We start from the raw sequence: 21629 nt of genomic DNA, 5'->3' as shown, positions 1-21629 counted from the left end.
CTCAGTAAAAAAAATCTCTTGAACGGAACTGCTGCTTAAACAAAACAAGTGCTTCTGACAAGGCTGATTTTGTACTTGTATTCTGCACCCCTATGCACCTCTCAGTAAACAGGACTTTAAACGGAACACATTTTGCTGGTCCCTTCAGGTTCTGTTTAACAAGACTACTGAACAACACCCATTTGCTGCTGCCACTGGAACTCTCACGAGGCTGATTTTACTCAGAGCCATGTTAAAAAATGCACTCTCATAGGAGCACGGGAACATACCAGCGCACCACGTGGAGCTCGTGCCTGATGAACTGTGAGCGCAAGCCTGATGCATGGCATGCTCCTGCATCTTGCATTGTGCAATATGCAGGAGCATGCCACATGCAGGGATGTAGCAGGCACTCGTCTGTAGCTGTCTATTGTTGTTGAGAGAGGCCTTCGTGGCCCTGTAGTGCACATACAGATCATGAATATGACAATGATGACAGCGAGGAAGAGAGGGGGGGCACGAAAAGCAGTGCGGTTTTTTTCATAAACAACAGTTGGTCAAGACAAGCGACCAATGGCAAAAACATGTTGCCTCGGTGCATCGCAGAAGAAGGAAAGGTAGACTGACCTGGTCCAAGGACTTGAACAGCAGGATGTTCTTGACAGCCTCGCCGAGCCTCTCGCGCTGCTCGTCCGATTTTGGATACACCACCTGGACATAATGTGACCAGTGCATGGTTGAAACAGTACTCGATTAAGTGCGCTGTTCCGTTATTTACAACACCGTTCAGCATAGTTCAAAGAGTCTGTGCAAACTTTACCTTTCACACTTTCTGTCGATTCCACATGAAATGTATGGAAGCAGTGCATCGCCGTGATGAAAAGAAAGCTTGAAAGTCACCAACGGTTCTGTTGTCATAACAACGCAAGCAAAAAAAAGGAAAGCAGGTACCTCAACAACTATTATCTTTCTGCGCGAATCATTAAAAAAAAGTAAGAGGTTGACCTTATTTTCAGGTCTGGCAGTCCCATGCCGCCAATTTTCCACAGGGTGGATGCCCTCCCAAGCAACTATGAACTTCTTTCTGCCGACCACCAGGCCGGAAGTTTGCTTGCACCTATTTCACCAGCACGTACGCTGAATTGTGCTGGCTGATGCATTAGTGAATCTTAAGGATTAAATATCAAGGCTATGTTGAGACATAACAGACATGGTGCTGTTTGTATTCTACAATGACACATCTATGCCACACCTGCACTAACCTTCTTTATTGACACATTCACGAGTGCACAGCTATATCAGACAACCACATGACTTGTCTGACCTGTTCTGGTCGAAATCACCTTGCACTAAATTGGTGTGGTGAGGAGGAAAAGCTAGAATTAGCGGTGTTTCTTGACGTAAGCCTCCCTTTTCACCAAAAATAACTTATGTTACACCTTTCCCTTAAAGGGGCCCTGCAACACTTTTTCAGCATGGTCAGAAAACGCTGCCGATCAGTAGTCGAGGCTCTTGAGAACAAGCAAGCCAAACATCATAGCGCAGCAAGCGGCCTGGAATTTACAATTAATTCTCAAAGTCAGCTAGAAATTGTTCCTCCTTCTTTCTAGAAATGATGCCATATACCCAAATGACTGTGCCATATACGCAAATTCATGGCCATTGGCTGATTTCAGCATCATGAGCAGCATAGTTGTGCTAGGTGGCCGCAAGAGGCCATTGATGCCCGTGCGTGGGCTCACGATCACACTGAAAGGCGCGAGTTCAAAGAAAAAAAACTGCTCAAGGTCACAATGCGCACATGACATAACTTCTTTCCCCCATGCCATCCCTCTCTGTCTAGCTTCCAGCACGTTCACTGGGACAAGAGAAGAGAGAAAGCAATTACAACGCACAACAAATCTCTAATTCCACTGTTACTTGACACATTCTAAAAGTGAGGCAATAAACTTGTGAGGCAATAAACTTCTTTACTGAAGCCATTCGATAGTTACTTGGAAAAGCGTTGCAGGGCCCCCTTAAAAAACATGGCTGATCCCTCCGTCATAGGAATCGGTATAACACGAAAGTGAAACGTGTCTTCACAGAAGTAGTGCTTATTGTGTAGTGATATATGAGAGCTTGTACAATGTCTATTCGTGTTTGGCAGCTATAGCACCGTTTGACGTGGATGCACCCATGTTGACAGCATGTCTCTATCGCGACGACTAACGCCCATGGTCATCATTAAACCGTTGTGGTAGCTGACGGTGTGAACATATATTTGGGCACAGCGAATCGTGAATCCCGCGTAAGGATGATATCAACAAGCTCATAATCAACACTGGTACCCGGTATGCACTTCTTCAAAGCGTCGTCAATTAAGGAGAGAAACGGCACGGGTTGCGCTTTCTAGTAATGGGTAGCCGACGACTGTGCTCATGCATACATAACACACACTGCGCTTCAGCACCACGGGAGGTAGAGGTTCGCAGCCTGAGCCGCAAACGCGTGAGTCCCGCTGGCCTCTGTCTCGCAGGCGCTGCTCTCGCTCAACCAAGGCACGACATTCGCCCGTCGAAATCGCGTGCTTTCTGCAACACATATTGCAGCAGTTTTGTTAGTCGGTGCTCTCGCAATTGAAGCAGTCGGCGGCGGAGAAATCCCGTTGCTGCACGTGGAAGCTGCACTACTCCGATGAGCCGACGCACGCTAACACGAAGCCAAAGGCAAAGAACGTAACTGCGTAAAGGTGCCTCGGCGACGCCAGCGCGGCCAGTCTACCTCTCTGTTATCGAGACACTTTAACCATGACCTCCGATATCGCACGAAATCTCGGAGTAAGCGCTAGTAAGTGTCGATCGCGAAGCATTACTTCTTTTCACATCTCACAGATGGCGGCACCACCCCGCTCCGCCCGCCGCGAAAGAGAATGTGTGAAAGATATAAGGCGCGTTCGCGCCGTGTCTAGCGTCTCTCGAGTTAGCTTAGTCGGTAGAGCGTCGGGCGCTTGCCGTCGCGGCCGCAACGTCGTGGGTTCGATTCCCAGCGGGGTATCTTTTTCTTGGTTTTTTCTTTCTCACAAGTTGGCGTCCATTTTATCAACGTCATATCCGTGACGGATGTACTTGGTGGACCCCGGCATAAAACACTTTCGTGTTAAAAACAGACGGAAGAAAATAATCGTTACATAAGCTGAAGGCCACACAACAAGACCCCCAGGATCCCTGGTTACTGATAAACAGCATCATCAGTGACCAAAAAGTCTGACATAGATACTGGAAAATATATTTGGTAAAGTTGCATTTCCATTTCTGAATTTCCCAGCACGCATATGACTAAAATGAACGCCACTACACATGTGTTCTTGCAAAAGGAACCAAGTTGCTCAGAAGCCCTTTGATGGTAAGGTAAACGTAAAAATCTTAGAAAAAGAACCTGTGCACTACAGAACTTCTTGTTTTTTCCAAATCCAAAATAGTTTATGAACAGTATATAAGACATAACACTAATTCCACATTGCCAAAGACTACAGCAACCTGATTACAATGATCTTTAAGGTAACTTTGTTAAACGTTGATGTAGTATTTGTACCAACATGAGCAATTTACCCTGTTGCCATTGTGGTTTGAGCCACCCTGAAGAACTCCCTCAAATACTCAACTCCTCTAATATCCTTAGCTGAAACACCCACTTAAATATTTGCAACAAAGCTCAGAACACGAATCTTCACCTTAGCTGAGCATCGTGCATGTGTTAAGTAATCGAAATGCATGCATATGTATGATATTCCAAAGTTTTATAGGGCACTGCATTTTAAAATGATATCTAATGCACAAGTAAACAAGTCCCGTCATTCTCTATAAATAAACAAATGAAAGGTGTGACCCGGAAAAAAAAACTTGACTTGATGAACAGTTTACGACTTTCACAAAGTTTGCTTGCTGAAGTGTAATGTGACGGAAGATTCTGCCTATTTCTTCAACTTTTGCCACATTATTCATTCATTACTGCAGGCATTTGCCTAACATGAAACTGAACATAGAACAAACTACAGTCAAACCCGCATATATAGAATCTTAAGGAGATTTTACAAAAAAGTTCAATGTATAGCTCATTCAATATGTAAAATATTTTATATATAACAAATATATTCAAGGCGATTTTGTAGCAGTTCGATATTAACAATAGTTTGTTATATGTGGGTTCAATATACGTGGGTTCGACTATTATTTTGGTCATGTCAAGCAAGCTACGAGTTTGTGGAAGGTAAAAGTGAATGCGACCGCCCATGCATGCGATGTCTAAACGGTATTCTCAAGGCTGCAGGAAAATGTCTAGATGAAAAAACTTGTACTGAATACATGTTGTCATCAAGAGCAACCAGCCCTCAACAGCACTGAACAACGGACATTATTTCCTGAACGAAACACAGCTGCAATACGGCGCATTAGGCTCAATCAACAGCAGCCTAAATCGAACCTTCACAAAGCACTCAACTCACCTTGGCACTCTCGTCATCCTCATCCTCGGCTGGATCATAGTGTTCAGCAAACACTGCAAATGTGCAAAGGAAATCCTCAGCATGACCGAATCGGTGCACAATCGCACATCAGCCCTAGCTCGTCGAAATCGCTGCATGCACTTCCATATAAAGTCAACAATTTTCAACCAATTTGCTTGCCTTCCAAAAACACATCACCGTTACTATCCCTCTGTAGCAACACCCTTTAGGAACATTCAGTCATTGCCAAACACTTCTGATGACTTCAGGTGCATTGCACACATTCAGTGTTCAGGGAAAGTGCTTAGTGCATGCCCAGAAGCTGGCATGCAAAATCTCCATTTTGTGTCCTGTACAGCCGCCATCAAAAAAAAAAAAGAAAGTGGCGATGTCAAGTGCCTTCTTCTACAACAATGCCTCAAAAGGAATCAACTCTGAGAAAGGTATTGAAGAATAAGGATTATACAGCAAAAGTGCCATTTACAAAATGAAAAAGTACCAAACATCGTGCAAAAATACACCAGAGAAATAAACGATTCCACTGCCCTAGGCAGTCCCGCAAATTGTGCCTTGAATCCAAGTACTGTGAGAAAGTGGCGAAGGCTACTGTCATCATAAAGCCAGCAGGATCAATGCAAAGGCACTGCAAGCGTGATGAAATTTATCTACCACGCCTGTGACATAAATGGTCATCAAAAACCCGATATCACTGCATCTTTCTTCAATATGGAGCACGAAATACTGAGCAGGACTGTATGTGAGGGACATTGACCTAAACCATGCCATCCTTCTGACTACAGCATCAAGTGAACCATTTCGAGTCTAACATTGTTCTTCAGATATCCCACTAAAACAGTATAGTATGCTGTTCCTATACTTAAAAAGAAAAAAAAAAAAGACGTGAGAATTCTTACATGTTTTTATTAACTTTTTAGCTTCCTGCTGTGTGTTTCCCTTCAGTTTCTATTTCCATGCATACTGGAAGATGAGGAACAGCTGGACCAGACAATGCCTGCAGACCCTTTATTTATTCCGCAGCTACTGACTAGACTCGAACAAGACGAAGAAAAAGAACAGAGGTGATAATGGCTATATACAAGTGAGAACGATGAGGTATGTTAAAAGTGCTTACAATATATACCCTGTACGCACAGATACCAGTGCAGGAAGGTAATATAAAACCTGTCTGACATATAAAAGGATATTGAAAAATGAGCATTGTGCTGTACTTTATTCACTCTGAAGACGAGACTGAAAGTATAGTGCCACAGCCATACAATAGCAGCCGCAATAATGCTGCTTGTCCTTGCATTCGTTGCGAAAAGATATGGCGCAAGTGAAAAATTGCGAAGTATTACTGACGGAGATGACATTGATTGGCTTTGTAGAGGAGTTGGGTTACTGTAACATACGTCTAATAACGCGGTGGTTCGTCTCATAATGATGACTATTATTGCAAGTTGTCGTGACACCATCTGAAATAAAATTTATTTACGACCCAAAAGCACACAGACTGCCGTGTCACATCACATTGACTAGGGCCTGCATTTTTTTTTTTTGACAGTCAGATGTTGGTGTTGTGTGAGGGTTTTGTTACTGAAGAAGAGAACAATGTGCATGGTGTCGCTTTTTGTGCTTGTTGTGTATCCTTTCAGCAACTGACGCAAGAAAAACATGTGCTTGACAGTCAGGAACTTTGATAGCCAGTTACGTTCCCATTTATATCTTTTATATGTGGTGGAAAAAAGTATGCCAAGATATGTAAAAGAAAAAACAAAAACAAGCAAGTGAAATGCGCCTCTGTATGGGTTTCCAATGATACAAGAACAGACCAAGATGATAAGAAAAGAACGATCTTTCCATGATTGTCTCAACACCAACTTCTCGAAAGCTCTTTCTGAGAGCAACTTTCTATCATTTGACTTTTACCAACTAAATCCAACATCCTTCAATCTTGAGAACATAACTTCAAAATTTTACCACGTGTTCTTTTTCAGTTGAAGTACCGTAGAGTACTGGGCGAGTTGGTATAGATTCATGTCGAAGCGAAGCGCGAGGAAAACAGGACACAGTAAAGAACACAGGGGACAGGCGCTAACTGGGAACTACAGTTTAATGGAAAAAAATCCGCATCTTATAGTTGGCAATGACAACACAGATCTGACATCACGTGAACGTCCTGAAAAAACCAAAACCAAAGCAGAATTAAACAGTCTGTATCCACTTGCGCAAAACCAGAAAACATGGGTTATCTACAGAACTACGAACGGAAGTGTTTTTTTGAAGGTAAGCCTACTCCGCTTTTATTAAATGTATCAAAGGGTGGCAAACACACGTGTCTTCATCCTGTTTTATCGAGGCAGCCTCAACCATTTCCCTTGCCTTCTGGTACTTGTGAGCAAACAAGACCTGCGTCGCCTCAAAAAGCGGCGAACATCCATTACAACCTCTGCAATGCATTTCAAGTGTGTGTACGGCGTGCGAAATTATGCTTGACACCGAAACTAGAACTTCATCCTTCAAGATAAAAATGGAGCTGGCTGGTGGTGCGAATGTCACTGAGCGACAGAAGGTGACCGATAAGTTTGTGGTTATTCCATATTTGCATGGAGTGTCACACCGGTTAAAAAAGGTCGCGGCAAGATATGGTGTACGCGTGCTCTTTTCAGCAAAAAACAGGGTTGGTAAGGTGTGTGCAGCCACTGACAAAAAAGTGAAGGAAAAAGAAACAAGAGCAAAAAACGGGTGTGGCGTGAATCATCGGAAGAAGTTCGTCGAGTGTCAGTCGGGGGTGGTGTGCCGCGTGCCCTTCTCATGTGGTGCTTCATTGGACAGACGGGGCGCTGCCTGAACGTGCGTCTCAGAGAGCACCTGAGCTCCTTAAAAGGCACGCAGTACACACACTTGGCAATGCATTGCAGAGGTTGTAATGGATGTTCGCCGCTTTTTGAGGCGACGCAGGTCTTGTTTGCTCACAAGTACCAGAAGGCAAGGGAAATGGTTGAGGCTGCCTCGATAAAAGAGGAAGAAGACACGTGTGTTTGCCACCCTTCGATACATTTAATAGAAGCAAAGTACGCTTACCTTCAAAAAAACACGTGAGATAACTTCCGTTCGTAGTTCTGTAGATAACCCATGTTTTCTGGTTTTGCGCAAGTGGATACAGACTGTTTAATTATGTTTTGGTTTTGGTTTTTTGAGGACGTTCACGTGATGTCAGATCTGTGTTGTCATTGCCAACTATAAGATGCGGATTTTTTTCCATTAAACTGCAGTTCCCAGTTAGCGCCTGTCCCCTGTGTTCTTTACTGTGTCCTGTTTTCCTCGCGCTTCGCTTCGACATGTTCTTTTTCATGCAAACTATCCCAGCTCAAAAAAGCAAGTCAGAGTAGAACCTAATTTACATAACTGTTACAAAACTACAAAGTACCAGTGCAGACAAAAGTCTATCAGACAGCCATTCAATAAGCTAAACAATTTGACAAAGCTTTAAAAAGTCAACAAAATGCAAATACTTAATCAATGTATAAGAGTGTAGTGTTGTCTCACAAGAAACCTTACAATTTTTGAAGAGAAAATTTCAGAATCGGGAAACTGTACATTCATTGCCACTGAGATTTCTTAACAGTGGCATAAAAATTGTTTTTAAAAATAAGACTTCGATCCATTGCTACTGTTTTACAGCGATACCAATTACACTCTAAGTGAAAATTGGTTCATGGCATCATCGTCGTCGCCCTGCTGTGCGACGTTGATTCGTACAAGGCCGTAGTGGTATAAGATCCTATCACACCCCGCGTGCGGCATGCTCTGGAATCGAGATAAAGTATGCAATAGGTATAGGGCTGCCACCTGCCCGGTTTTAGACCGGCCCAGCTGGTTTTTTAGACAGTGGGCCGGTTTACGGTCCGTACCTAAGACCGGCCATCATTGGCCGTTTTTTTTATGGCCATCTTTACGCATTTATTATTACTTTTTCATTTTATAAGGACTAATTCAGCAGCTTCGAAGATACTAAATATTTTTCGTCAGTCGCCAAAGCCCTCATGCAATTTTTAATTAATTTCTATCTTTTGCCCATAAAAACTCGACATAATTGATCCCTCCAGTTTTACCGATCATTTAACTAGAGCGCGAAATCTACATCAGTGGTTACGCACTTGCACCATGAGTGTAAATTCTCCGCCTTTCAAGCAGTGAAAATTATGTCAATGTCTGTTCCGAGAGACTAGAGATGTCAACCTGAGAACGAGAGCTGGGTCCTGGCTTTGGACGACATGTATTAGTAATAATTGATGGAGCTTTACGTTACAAATGGACGGCATACACCTAGACGGCATTTATTTTTGTTTAGCTCTGTTTTGTGGTTTTGTACATGTGCATCGTTGACTTTTGACTAGGCAAACAATGTTACAATACATGACACTGCGTGCCAAAGATGGAAGATGGGGTCCTCTTTTTTTCTTTTGCAGAATAAAATTAACCCCTCTATAAGTACACGCCCCCCCCCCCTCCTCCGCCCCCGAAAAGGCGGTTTTTCTCTAGTGGTAAGGTGGCAACCCTACATAGGTATGATAGCGCCGTCACCTGCGTCACCGCGCACGCGGGAGGGTGGGGGTGGGGGAGGAGAGACGGTGAGACACAGAGCTGTTTTAGAATTCTAGTAACGTTGGGCAGGAGAGGAGATTGAGGGCCAGGCGAACGCGGCAGAGGGAGCGTGTGAGAATGGCAGACTGGGAGCGTGCGTTTCTCACTAATATAATATTTGGGGTTTTACGTGCCACAACCACGAAATGATTATGGGACACACCATAGTGGAGGGCTCCGGAAATCTAGACCATCCGGCCACAGCACACGGGCGGGCCTCTAGCATTTCGCCTTGTAGTACGTGTGCACATATCTTACAGGAGTACGGCCACTAGCGTGGGTTCGGACTTAGCGAGCCACAGGGCCGCGCTTGCCGTCGCCTCGCGTGAACTAGCGCGCCGCTGCACACGTGCGCAACAAAGGCGCCGAGCGCAGCGCGGCAAGTACACAGTCCCGAAATCCGCAACACTTTAATGCCTACGGCAGCACCACAGACGCGCAGTACAACGCCCGTTCCCAAAGGCGGCGGGAGGAGCAAAACAGGCTTAACCACGCCACGGGCGAAAGTACAACACAATGGGTGCCGCTAGCACGTCTCCGCGGGCAAAAGGGCTCACGGCGACACGCCGCTGAGGGAAACGGTCCCTCGCGGCTACGATGCGCACTCTCACGATCGATGACCACAGGGCCCGATCGCTCGAGCGAGGGCAAACTCCGCTCGCGTTGGGCTTAGCGCAAGGCACCGTTGGCGAACTCCGTCCGAGCGAGCCCCAAGAACAAGAGAGCCGACGGACGGGAAAGAAAAGACGTGCTTAACCCTCGTTGTCCAGAGAGATTCTCACTCCCCCGCCGCGCGAAACGTCTCGCGAGACTCGAGCGCGGCGCCACAGTCGAGAACCGGCGCCGGTGTGAGGGAGGTTAAAGTCACCCCCGCTCGCCCAGCGCCGAAGGACCGCGGAGGAGGGGAGATCATGATCGGACATGCGGACGGCAGAATTAGGCGAAAACCCGCGCAATGGCGACGAGCAAGCCTTAATCCCCACAGCCTCCATCGAAATGCGACTCTTGCGACTGGGATCGAACCCACGACCTTCGGGTCACTAGTCGTGCACCGTAACCATTGATCAACCGCATGCGTTTCTCCTCTAATTAGTCCGGCTGGGGAGGTCAAAGTCGTCGGAGGCGACGCATGCGCCCTATAACTCAGGTAATCTGTGTGTGTGACTGTCTCCACCGGCGTCTCCGGATCGCCGTGCGCCTAATGTTCAGCGGAGGATACAGAGGGGGGGAGGGGGAATTAAGGGTGACACCCCCCCCCTCCTCCTAAATGCGCCCCCACTGCGCGCCCTCTCTCCATAGGGTGATGTTACGCCACGCGCTGACGCGTTGCAGCACGTAGCGTGTAGACTCGGCGCCGCGCCCTCTCCTTATGGAGAGAGGAGGCGCGCAGCTTCGTGTAGTTGCGCGCCCTCTCTGTCCATAGGGAGAGGGCGCGGCGCCGCGCCTAGATGCCACGCGCTGACGCACTGCAACGCGTACGTGGGGTCAGGCCTTTAAGCCCGAACACACGTACGCGTTGCAGAGCGTCAACGCGTGACTTTTTGACGAAGCTGCGCGCCCTCCCTCTCCATAGGGAGAGGGCGCGGCGCCGCGTCAAAAAGTCACACGTTGACGCGCTGCAACGCGTACGTGTGTTCGGGCCTTTAGCGTTCAGACGCACGCCAACGCAAGCGTTGTACGCTTTACTAAGCCACACGACACAATAAGTACCGCAAAGATTCCCGCGTCTCACGCCCCAATGACGACGTCCAATGCACATCCAAAGGATGTCCCATTCGACAAGGCCCAGAAAGCGCGCACATTCGAATTATTCTACCTCGAACGTCCCAAAAGATTACATCCAGGACTTTTTTCAGCTCCCAAATTACAGCCGACCTTCCAGCGATAAAGTCGGTCTTTCAGTAAAAAAAAAAATGAACGAGTTTCTTTTCGTTCAAATCATTACCTAAATCTCATCACATACTCATGCATACAGCACGGTTTGTGCCTTTTGTTATAGCATTGACACTAATAGAGACAGAGAGACTGTTTATTAGAAAAACAGAGATTTCTGCCGGCGCCTATATAACCGTTATTAGTTAAATAAATCGTTATTATTGGTTAAATGTATCCCACCTGCATACACCGTATCCCACTGTGGAATGTCTCGAAAAAGGCAACTTGCACGCTGCGCTGCGTAACGGGAACTCGCGTGAGTACGCCTCGCATGTATAAGTCTGCGACGCAAACAGCAGAACTTGATTGATTTATTAAGGGGAAAGCCTTAGATGCCTAGTTCATCAGGTGAGAAAAGTGACCCTCGGCGGCGAAGTTATGTGATGACAGATGACGTCATAACGACGTCATCTTGGAGTCACGAATCGACAAAATTCGTGCCGTCATTATGACGTCATCACACGACGTCGTCAATTGGCCAACGGTGGACCAATCCTCGAGCAATTGCAACCCCACGTGAGGCCTTGAAAGCTTCGAGGGTCAGGAATCAATACAATCTACTGAGAAGAAAATGAAGATGGCTTTCGCCTTCCAACCTCCATCGGTCCTGCATCACATGCAGTTCCAATAAAACTAAAATAAAAGCAGTGAAATTTGCCCACGCATACTGTTTAACACAGAAGAAACTTAATTGCTCGAGAAGACACGACGCCTGAGTGAATTCGTTGATGCAGCGTGATTTTCTGTACCTATATTGTCTTTCCACTTTCTTGTTCAAGAAAGTTCCGCACGTGAAAGCATATGAGTAAAGTCGAATAGTGTAACGTCCCACTCAAGTCCTACACGCTGTGATTCTGGGATTTCCTATGCTATACGAATGAAGTATTCCGTCTCACTTGTAATTTGGGATCAGTAACGCATGTACTTGGGACGTCCACAAATTCCCATCGTGGACATCTAGGGAGCATCCCCTGGGTGCCTGTGTTATGTTGGGGGGAAGCTCTCTAATCGCAAAAGCGTCGCGAAAGCCAGTGTTCGGTATCGTCGGGTGAGATATGTGTTCCCGTTGGTCTGTGTGCGCGCACTACATGCTGTCAAGGCGACTGTAGGCGGATACAACTTTAGAAGCCCGCGGCATTTCCTCAACAGTGGCGGATGCCCACAAGCATGCACCAATGGGCGCGTATTCTAGACGGACGTCATGAGGCCGGAGAGCCGGTGACCCCGCCTTCGGAGAACATTGCCGAGTGCATGAGCGGGACTGTTTCTTTAGACGCGGAGGCGATCGGCTGCTGCGCTTCGGCCGCCTGGGTGGGGCCTCTCCTGACATCTTAAAGGGGCCCTGCAACACTTTTCCATGTAACCATGGAATGGCTTCACAACAGGAACTTATTGCCTCACGAATCGAACGCCGCAAAAATGTTTAGAATCCGTCCAGTACGAACGGAGTTACGAAGATTTGTCGCACGCTGTAGTTGATTTCTCTCGCCTCGACGAAAGCGCTGGAAGCTAAGCAGAAGGGGGGGGGGGGGGGGAATTGGCACGAGGGAAGAAGGTACGTCACGCGCACCTCCTGACTTTGAGCACATTTTACTTTTTTTTTTCGAACGCGTGGCGTACTTTCAGTGCGATCGCACGCGGGCGAGTGGCGGCCTCTCGCGGCGGCCGCAGTAACTACCGAGCGCGCCATTTTCAAATCAGCCAATGGCGTGGAGCCTGCCTTTGACGCCCTATGCATCACTTTTTTGTCGAGGGAAGAGGAAGCGCATTTTAGCTGACTTCGCGAATTTATTGTAAATCCCGGGCCACTGTGCTGCGCTATAATGTTTGGCTCGCGTGTTCTCGGGTACCTCGACTACTGATCGCCAGCGTTTTCTGATCATGGTGAAAAAGTGTTGCAGGGTTCCTTTAAGTTGCGTACAACTATAGAAATATTAATTAAAGCATTACCTATAGAAATTATACCTATGCATTACCTATGGAAAGTTATATTCGACAGGTGGTCGGGTACAATGGGAGAATTTAAGTGAAGACTTACCGGACTTGCGCCTTGAAAACCGTCCTGGTGGCTCTGAAAATCGAGAGAGAAAGAGAGAGAGGGGATTCATTAATACCACATACGCAAGCGCTGTGTCACTGAGCTGCACGCAACACCTTCAAATGACTAAACACTGGTGCTTCATTTTGAAACATTTTCCTGGTGACGGACATACCCACAAAGTTCTGCGTTCTTGCACATCGTCGACATACATTTACGTACGCTCAAAAGTCAAAGAAAACTCGCTACGATGTGGAATGACAGAAAATGTAACATTTTACCTTTCGCAGTACACCTTTATCTCCTTGGTTATCAACTTGAGTTTATGCAAGTCGAAACTAAAGTGTGTGTAGAGAAAATACAGCGCGCAGAATTACTTATGATAAAGATACGTCAAAAATAGTGGTCTTGTTTATGCTGCGTCACCCTTAATGAATTCCGATGCCGTCTATCCCTTCGTTGTCTACAAATATAGCTTCTCCGCAATCGGAGCTGGAGGAATTGCCAACCGTCACCCGCGCAATTTCAGTTCAAAAGATGCACGCATCAGGGCGCGATGAACAACATTTTCCGTACCTCGGAGAACAAAGAAACCCTGGCTGGGATATGTACAAAACAACACATTTCCTAGAAGTTTAAAAAAAACAAAGCCATATCACAGCGTATCGCAGTAGAAATCTCACAAAGCCGAAACCCCACACTGCAGCCCAAACAAAAGTTTCCACAGCCATGCCAAACCATCGGCACTCGGTGTATGGTTAGGTGTTGCAAGCTATGCCTGGCAACAGTACAGTTTATACATGACAGGCACACAAAAACACCGATACCGTCACAATCATCGCCTTGCACACAGACGCAAAACCTGCAACATACAGCGCCTGGAAAAAGACACACACACAAACATAACCCGCAATACAGTCATGTCACCGCTGCCGTACGAATCTCGCTCAACTTTCCTTTTCTGCACACAATCAAGGCTGCCCGCAGGCGTGACAGGGGGCTCTACGTCGACGAGTCCCGCCCTCCGTTACGCACACGCCTCGTCACGCATAGCGAAGCTTCCGACGTCGTCGGTCTTACGACAGTGGCGCCCCCCTTGCACCGGCCGACGTTCGAGACGTCCAGGGGCCTGGACAGCCACGTCAGAGATACGAGCGCGAAGGAAACGGAAAGGATCGTAGCCACCAGGACAGTCGGCGACTGAAGTCACGACAAGGCGCGCATACTTACTGAGCGAGGAGGTCGCGTGACGCGGAAGCGATAGGCGTAAAAACGTCGGTGCTTACGTTTTTTCCCTGTTGTGGATGACAGAAAGAGAGAGAGAGAGAAGAGACAAACAGACAGACTGTCAGATTGCGGAATGCGCGTAGTAGATGACTGCGGTCCCGGAGGACCCGCGAGGCGTCGTACCTTTCCTCTCTGCTCTTTTGTCTGTCAAGGCCGCAGGGGAAGAGGTGGATAATAAGAGAGGAGGGTCAGTCAGCGGTCGCCAAAACGGGCCGACGGGCCACGGGCTCACCTTTGGACATGACGGCGCGCTTCGTCTTCCTTTGTACCCATGCAATCAGCGTATACACTCAACGGCGTAAGCGGTTCGCTTTCACTTGGCGCGCCGAGCGAATAGATGAGGGCATGTCTGGCGGAGAACGGAAACCCCCGTCGCGCCCCGTCTGATGAGGACTGTACGACGCGGCGAATTTTGCGCCGGACGAAGAAGACCGGCGACAACCCGACGCGCGGGCAGTTCAGATGCTTCCGCCGCACAGAGCTTTCACCAATACTGATTGCCGAACGGAGGGCAGTCGACAGGTCGGTGCCCACTGGATGGACACTTATTAGTGTGCGCCTGCCCTTCACGAACAGTCCCACAGCCGTGCGTACCCAACTCCGGCTGAGTGGTCTGGCAACTGTGGATCATTTAAGAGTCGGATGTTACGTGATGCCGAATGCCGGCATGTGTGTGTTTTGACGACGCTCCTGTTTCAGGTTCCTGTTGTTCCGAGGTACCGCGGCAATAATTAAACCCCTTCCCGCCGCGCCATCACCTTGCGTTGCATGCACAAACAAAATCGCACCTTCCTTAAATACCCAATCTCCACCCACCGTCTTAATATAGTACTCAACCACCGATCCACCGTTAATTGTTATTGCAACATATGTAATGGGCTCTATTGGCGTAGGCAGAGGGGAGTCCTCCAATTTCCCGCTGCAATTATAGAAGGCAGCCCCACTTTAAAGGCGAAAAACCATACACTCAAACATTATTTGCGAAGAGTACGGTCATCCGTGCATTACTGCAGTTGTTTGTCCGGAAACAATCAGCGAATGACTTGGCAGCATCGCTGATGTCGAATAGCTGACCACGGCAAGTTTGGCACATGCCCACTGTGAGCAGTAACCCTATTTTCTTTATGTTTATTTATACACGCGGTAAGGAAGTGTACGACTGCACTTCCTGACCTAAGTCTATCTAGCTATAACCTCGGGACGAAATCGCGGCGACGGTGAAACAAACCCAATGTGCAGCAGCGTTAGACAAGAAGAATGCTCACGCCTGAATTAGGGCCAGCATACAAAATTAATCCCCTGGTTCTTTTAGAGCGCGAGGCTCTTCGTAGTTGTCCAGGGGTTCCGAAATTTACAGCGAACAGTGTTCTATATCAAGAAGCCCGAGTACCTACTCTGACTTGCAGATTCCGCATTCTTACAGTCAAAACGTATTTAAAAATTTACGCATCTTCTCTAAGACGTTTACAGTTTGTATTCATTTCTGAATCGAGATCATTTTTTAATGAGCCATGGTCTCGGATACATAAGCCTCAAGTTTTGTTTGTGCAAGTTCAGCTAGATCATTTAAAGGTTAATGTACGCAACATTGTTTCAAATGATTTCTCATTGGCTAAGACAAAAATTGAATTCGATGATATATTCCCATCCAATTCTAAATTTCTTCCCTCTAGATATCTGAGAGGCTGGCTAGAAGACCATTTAGGTCAGCTGGGAATTTTTAACGTAATTGCTACTTATGCATCCATGCGTGATGAGAAAGCGGGAGTAGGTATTTTCTCAGAGGCTTTATCTTGGTCATTCTCAATACGACTCCCGGATTATACTCCAATATTTGAAGCAGAGCTCTTAGCAATTCTTTTAGCCCTTCGCAAGCTTTCAGTAAATGAGTCGTCAGCTGTAATAGTCACTGATTCGAAATCTGTATGTAGTGCTCTCACTTCAGCTTCTCCTTCCGAGTCCTCCTCCTTAAATGTGTTCATGTCATTAATTCCTAAAAACTTAAGCACAGTACGGTTGGTATGGGTGCCAGGTCACCGTGGCATATTTTTAAACGAAATGGCGGATGTTCTCGCGCGTTGGTCCCTAGATGGTCCTGCAATGTACATTGTACCAGATACAGACTTTATTACTGCATCTAGATTCCGAAAATACGCAGTACATCAGGATTCCATGAAAGTAAGATTACCACAGCAAGAATATGGTCGCCTTTCTTTTCCTCGGAACAATAAATGGTGTCCCTCTCGTAAATTGGAGGTGTCCCTTAAAGGGACCGACAACTGGCCAGAACGGGTGATTAGATCCTGGTGGAAATGAAAAGGCCGTGAATTATAGTGACAGATTCCAGAATACTTTTCGCGATCTGAGTAGGATTTATATTTTTAAATCGCGTTTAAAAGTAACAAAAGCCGGTATGTCGCGCCGCCTAGCGCGAGCGCCATGAACCAGACGTATGCAGTCTTAAGCACTTTGTTGTACGTAGTCTAATGCTTTTACACGCACCAGAACGAGGGCTGAAAATTTGAATATGTATGTTATTGTCAACTCCCGTTTGTTTCTAAGGTAAAAGAAGTAAAGCATGAGATGCGGCGCTGCTTTCGTGGCTTCCAGTGAAAATGAGGCTGCGGCGAATGCGCGCGGCGTCCGGCGGCGTTTCGTATCGGACTTTTGAAGAGTAGCACGCGAGTTTGCGCTGCTGCTCGCAAAATGCCATCGACTTACTGTTCTGTGGACGATTGCTACCACTTCATGAACAGAACTGCTGGTGTATCCTACCACTTGTTTCGTTTTCGAAGGCTTAGCTTGGCTTGGCTTGACTAAAATGTAATAAAGCGACCTGTGTACGGCCAAAGTACTTCTATAAGAAGCCCCAGAAAAACGCTATAACTATTGTAAAATAATTTAATAGGCTAGAAAGCAGTAGTCGCGGCACCGCAGGCTTTGCAAACGTAGCATTGCCTTTTCATACTTAGGGCATAACTTGTCACCACTGCTGGCGTATAATCGCTATCGCGCTCACCTCTCACTGTTTGCAGCATGTGATATTAAGACTGCATAATCGCTGCAGATCGAAAAACTGATTACAAATGTTTTACGGCGTTCCCCGCGTTACCACTCCGTGATTGGAAGCTCTGACCGGTAAGCTTCGCATTGCACTCAAGAAAACGGGTACCACAAAAGTTGGTTGTCGGTCCCTTTAATAAACTTCGATGCCGTATTCCTCCTCTAAATTTGTATTTACACAGGCCTGGTCTGGTTCCGTCCCCTCTTTGCTTTTTATGTCAAGAGCCTGAAAACATTGATCACTTTTTAATGCATTGCCGTCGTTTCTCCAGTCACAGGAAAAAACATTTCGAATATTTATTCAGAAATTTGAACACTCCTGTAGATTCTGCAAATATTCTTTCCCTTGGGGCGTCTTCTCTGGGCCACAGCAACAGGAACGTTTGCATAGCTGTCTGCGAATTTCTTCGAGACACAAGAAGAGTTCCTTAAGTTATTTCCTATTGCAATTTGATATTTTATAATTCTTTTCTCTAATTGATTATTTTCGATATTAAGGTTCTTTTCTCATTCTATTGGCACATAACCCAAAGATTCTTATTTCATTTTCAATACTCGCTTATAGTCCGATTAATTCAATCACTTTTGTCTAAATCCTAAATTTCCATGTGATGTTTACCGCCGGTTTCATGGCCAATCCCCCTTTGTGGGTAAGAGCCAGTAGAAGAGGTTCAAGCAAGCAAGCAAGCAACTGTGCTAGATCGGAACAAGCTTGAAGGACAGAGGAACGTGGAGGTTTGAAGAGACGGCCGTTGAACAGGAAATGTCACCGAAGCTGACGTTTTGACAAAGCGGAATTCGTCTTTGCCAGTATACTCAGCGACTGCATGGTTAATATTCAGAGATAATTAAGGCACGACAGAACAACCACACAGAGCCTTGCTCACGCCGATATTCGCCGCGAGATCAGGCTATAGGTGGCAGCACCGTCGCCGCGTTTGTGTGGATAGGCGGTCGGCGGCGCGTATACAAATGTACGCAGCGACGCTTCTCTGTATGCGGTTTGAGTCGATTGTTGGCGAGTAAAGCGCGTTGACTGCAGCCTAATGTGCCCTCCATTTCCACATCAATGCACGCAACCGTCCTAACGTACCTATTAATTGTGGGAGAAGTGCAATCAATGGGGTACTGACCTTCAGTCACATTCGTGTTTTGCCCTGTGCTCGATGTTTTTTCTTGCTTTATTTGCACGTGTTTAAATTGTGTTTTGCCTATACCACAATATAAACTGTGTTGCGCGACTGAGCCATTGAAGTATTTACTTCTTGCTCTAGCGGCTGCAAAGAAAGAGAACCTGTATTTCTGCGTAATTAGATGAAGTAGAACTTTGCGCACTCTGCTTTGCTGTTTGCATGAATACGCGTACTGCCATAGAAATGCGTGGCTTCAGGTCTTTTTTACCGCTTACCTTCCTTTACAGACGCTAGTTCATACTTTGCGGTATCACAAGGATTTTGAAATCGCCAACACATCACGAGATGGTGTCGCTAAAATTCTTCATTAACACCTCGACATTTAGTACTTTTTTTTTCGTTTAGGACGACACCGAATGAACTATGTGACGTGCCTGAACGAGAAAGCGGTACCCACATTGAAATGATTTTGGCGAATGGACGGTACGATGGTTAGACCTAGCGCCATACCGACACGGACGTGTACTCACTTGTTAAAATGCATGCAAGTCTCGTAAGGCGAAATGCTTGCGCATATCGTGTAGGCATACGTACAAGCATTTGATACTGTGCTAGCACAACGGAATAAGTTGTAATCTGAGGACGCGCATGACGTACGCACACATGCGAACACGGTGTGGCTAGCAGACGACGCAAGCAGCCATCCACACCGCGGGGTTTCGTCAGCTCGCCGCTAGGTGCCGACTCTGCCCGATCTCGCCGCCAATAGAACAAGGAGGAAAATAATAACAACTAACCGGAAGCACTTGCTAGAAACGAGAGTCAAGTATACGCCCTCTTAAGAATTGAAAATGACGCCGGGTTCGACGTAAATTTTATCACACAACTAACGAAAAACGGAGAGATGAAATTAGTGAACAAGCGAGCTTCGTGGATGATGACGATGATAATAGCGATGAGGGCGGCGGTGGTTGCGGTGCGGTGTGCGGTGCCACGTTCCCCTTGGAGCTCGAGGCGGCCAGTGCTCGCCTTCGGGCTTGTAGTACGGCCCCCGCCTCCGTAGGGCAAGCGGGCACGCAAGAGTCTCCATCCCTATCCCCTCCCCTGTTTTGCCGGATCGAACCAATAAAGTTGTTCTCTCTCTCTCTCCACAAAAGGGTGTCGCTCAAAAACCGGGGGGCAGGAGACAGCTTACAAGAAAGTGTCCCACTAAGACAAACTAGGAGTTCAAAAAGAAACAAAAAAGAAGAAAGGAAATGAAATATCGAATAAAGAACAATACTATAGAGACTATAGATTAGCGAGCACTCGGATTAATGATAGAAGTGCATGAAAGTCTCGGCTAAGTGGGTATCGCTGAGAGAGATATATGGTTGCAACGATCATGACATGGCTAATGACGATGACAATGATTACCCCCCCCCCCTCATATTGGAATACGAGTGTACTACATATATATACTGCGAAACGCTTCAGGCATCACCCAAAATGCGGCACGAGAGAAAATAGATACATATACACACACATATACCAAAGCGAGAACCATCCCGCGTGCGCGGGGGTCCATTTTGACAGGTAATAAAAGAGATACTGGACTCGTGAAATAGGCGCATTTGTGAAACGGCAATATATATATATATATATATATATATATATATATATATATATATATATATATATATATATATATATATATATATATATATATATATATATATGCACGCATACCGTTTGTTTCAAGAAATGTGTCCGAAAATCCTCACTATAGGATAAATTTGATATTCGCTCGCTGTCAGTCATAATGATCTTTTCTGTGACCGCAGACACATCAGATGACAACATACAATAATTACAGCAATAATTATTGAAATTAGAATAAAAAAAACTTTTTATTAGCGGAGGCCGGCGACCGAGTCAAATGGGAGCGTTTAGAAGATCATTCATGCAACAAGCCCTCCGCCGTTTCAGGTTTCCGAAAAGCGGCCTCCGGTAATATTTTGCGGTGTGACGAAATTCGGCCAATTTCACCGGCGAAACCGAAACCGAAGCGCCGAAGAGCGTAACCGCTATATACCCTAGGAGACTACCGGAATGACGTCACTGTTTCCGAGAACGACTGCAATGGTATTGGGTAACCTATACCGTGCGCCATGCACGCAATCATGGCACGCACCCACGAAGCGAAGTACATAGACCGACGGTTAATATATGACGACGCTCACTCATTCTGGACGTCTCGCAAGAGAATGACAGTTGCGCTCTTCAACATTTCGGTTTCGATTTCGCCGGCGAAATTGGTCGGATTTCGTCACTCCGCAAAAAATTACCAGAGAGCGCTTTTTTGGAAATCTGAAACGGCAAAGGGTCTTATCGCAGGAATGATTTATAGTCTCCGATTTCACCCGACCATCCCTGTCTCCTCTAATTAAAAAGCTGATAATTCGAATTTCTGGAATAATGCCGCGATCGATGTCCCTAGTCATCTCAATACGTCCGTTGCCGCAGACAAAAAAAATCACCGATGATTGCGATACTGCCTAATGCAAATTCTGAGCGCAGCTTCATGTTGGGGCAAGGCCAACTGTGTTTGAAGGTTTGGCTTTTGCGCAAGGTATCGACTACGCCATAAATCACAATTTTTGTGAAGTAGGACAGCACCCACTACGCCATTATTCGTCTTTCTGCGGATAGGCGAGGTACCCGCTACACACCTGGAAAGTATTATGTGCACTTTGTTGACGCTGCATGTGGCTGATGAAGATGAAGAATTATGTCTGAGCACTTTGCAGTGGGTTGGAAGCATTAAACCACACACTCGTTGTGCAATTACCATTGTGTGATGACCGTTTGTTATCTTACTCTTCTGCCACGCTATATTAAATAGGTTAACGCGATTCCTTTCCGGACATGACGCCTGTATAGGGTCTTTTTGCAAATGAGTGTGAAGCAGCAGCGTGGCTCTGTGGTAGAGTATACCCGACTGCCACAGGCATTCGCAGGGTTCCCCTTCAGGGGGGGGGGGGCGAAGGTTCGTCGCAGCGCCCCTCCCCTCCCAATTATGTCA

At 46.5% G+C, this 21629-nt stretch overlaps 1 protein-coding gene across 2 annotated transcripts in view; it reads right to left on the bottom strand.

Annotated features, from left to right (window-relative positions):
* The window catches only part of LOC119372122 (cAMP-dependent protein kinase type II regulatory subunit), a 143336-nt gene that overhangs the window by 19646 nt on the left and 102061 nt on the right, over positions 1-21629 (bottom strand). For both annotated transcript variants that reach the window (XM_037642586.2, XM_037642585.2), the window contains exons 2-4: positions 13083-13115; positions 4463-4515; positions 607-690 (exon numbers count right to left, since the gene is read on the bottom strand). In XM_037642586.2, the coding sequence (XP_037498514.1) occupies positions 607-690; positions 4463-4515; positions 13083-13115 (170 nt within the window). The remainder of the gene's footprint in view (positions 1-606; positions 691-4462; positions 4516-13082; positions 13116-21629) is intronic.

This window comes from Rhipicephalus sanguineus, chromosome 10 (assembly GCF_013339695.2).
Source record: "Rhipicephalus sanguineus isolate Rsan-2018 chromosome 10, BIME_Rsan_1.4, whole genome shotgun sequence".
Lineage (NCBI taxonomy): Eukaryota > Metazoa > Arthropoda > Arachnida > Ixodida > Ixodidae > Rhipicephalus > Rhipicephalus sanguineus.
The sequence above is the reverse complement of the archived record's forward strand: the minus strand, read 5'-3'. Positions and strand labels throughout refer to the sequence as shown.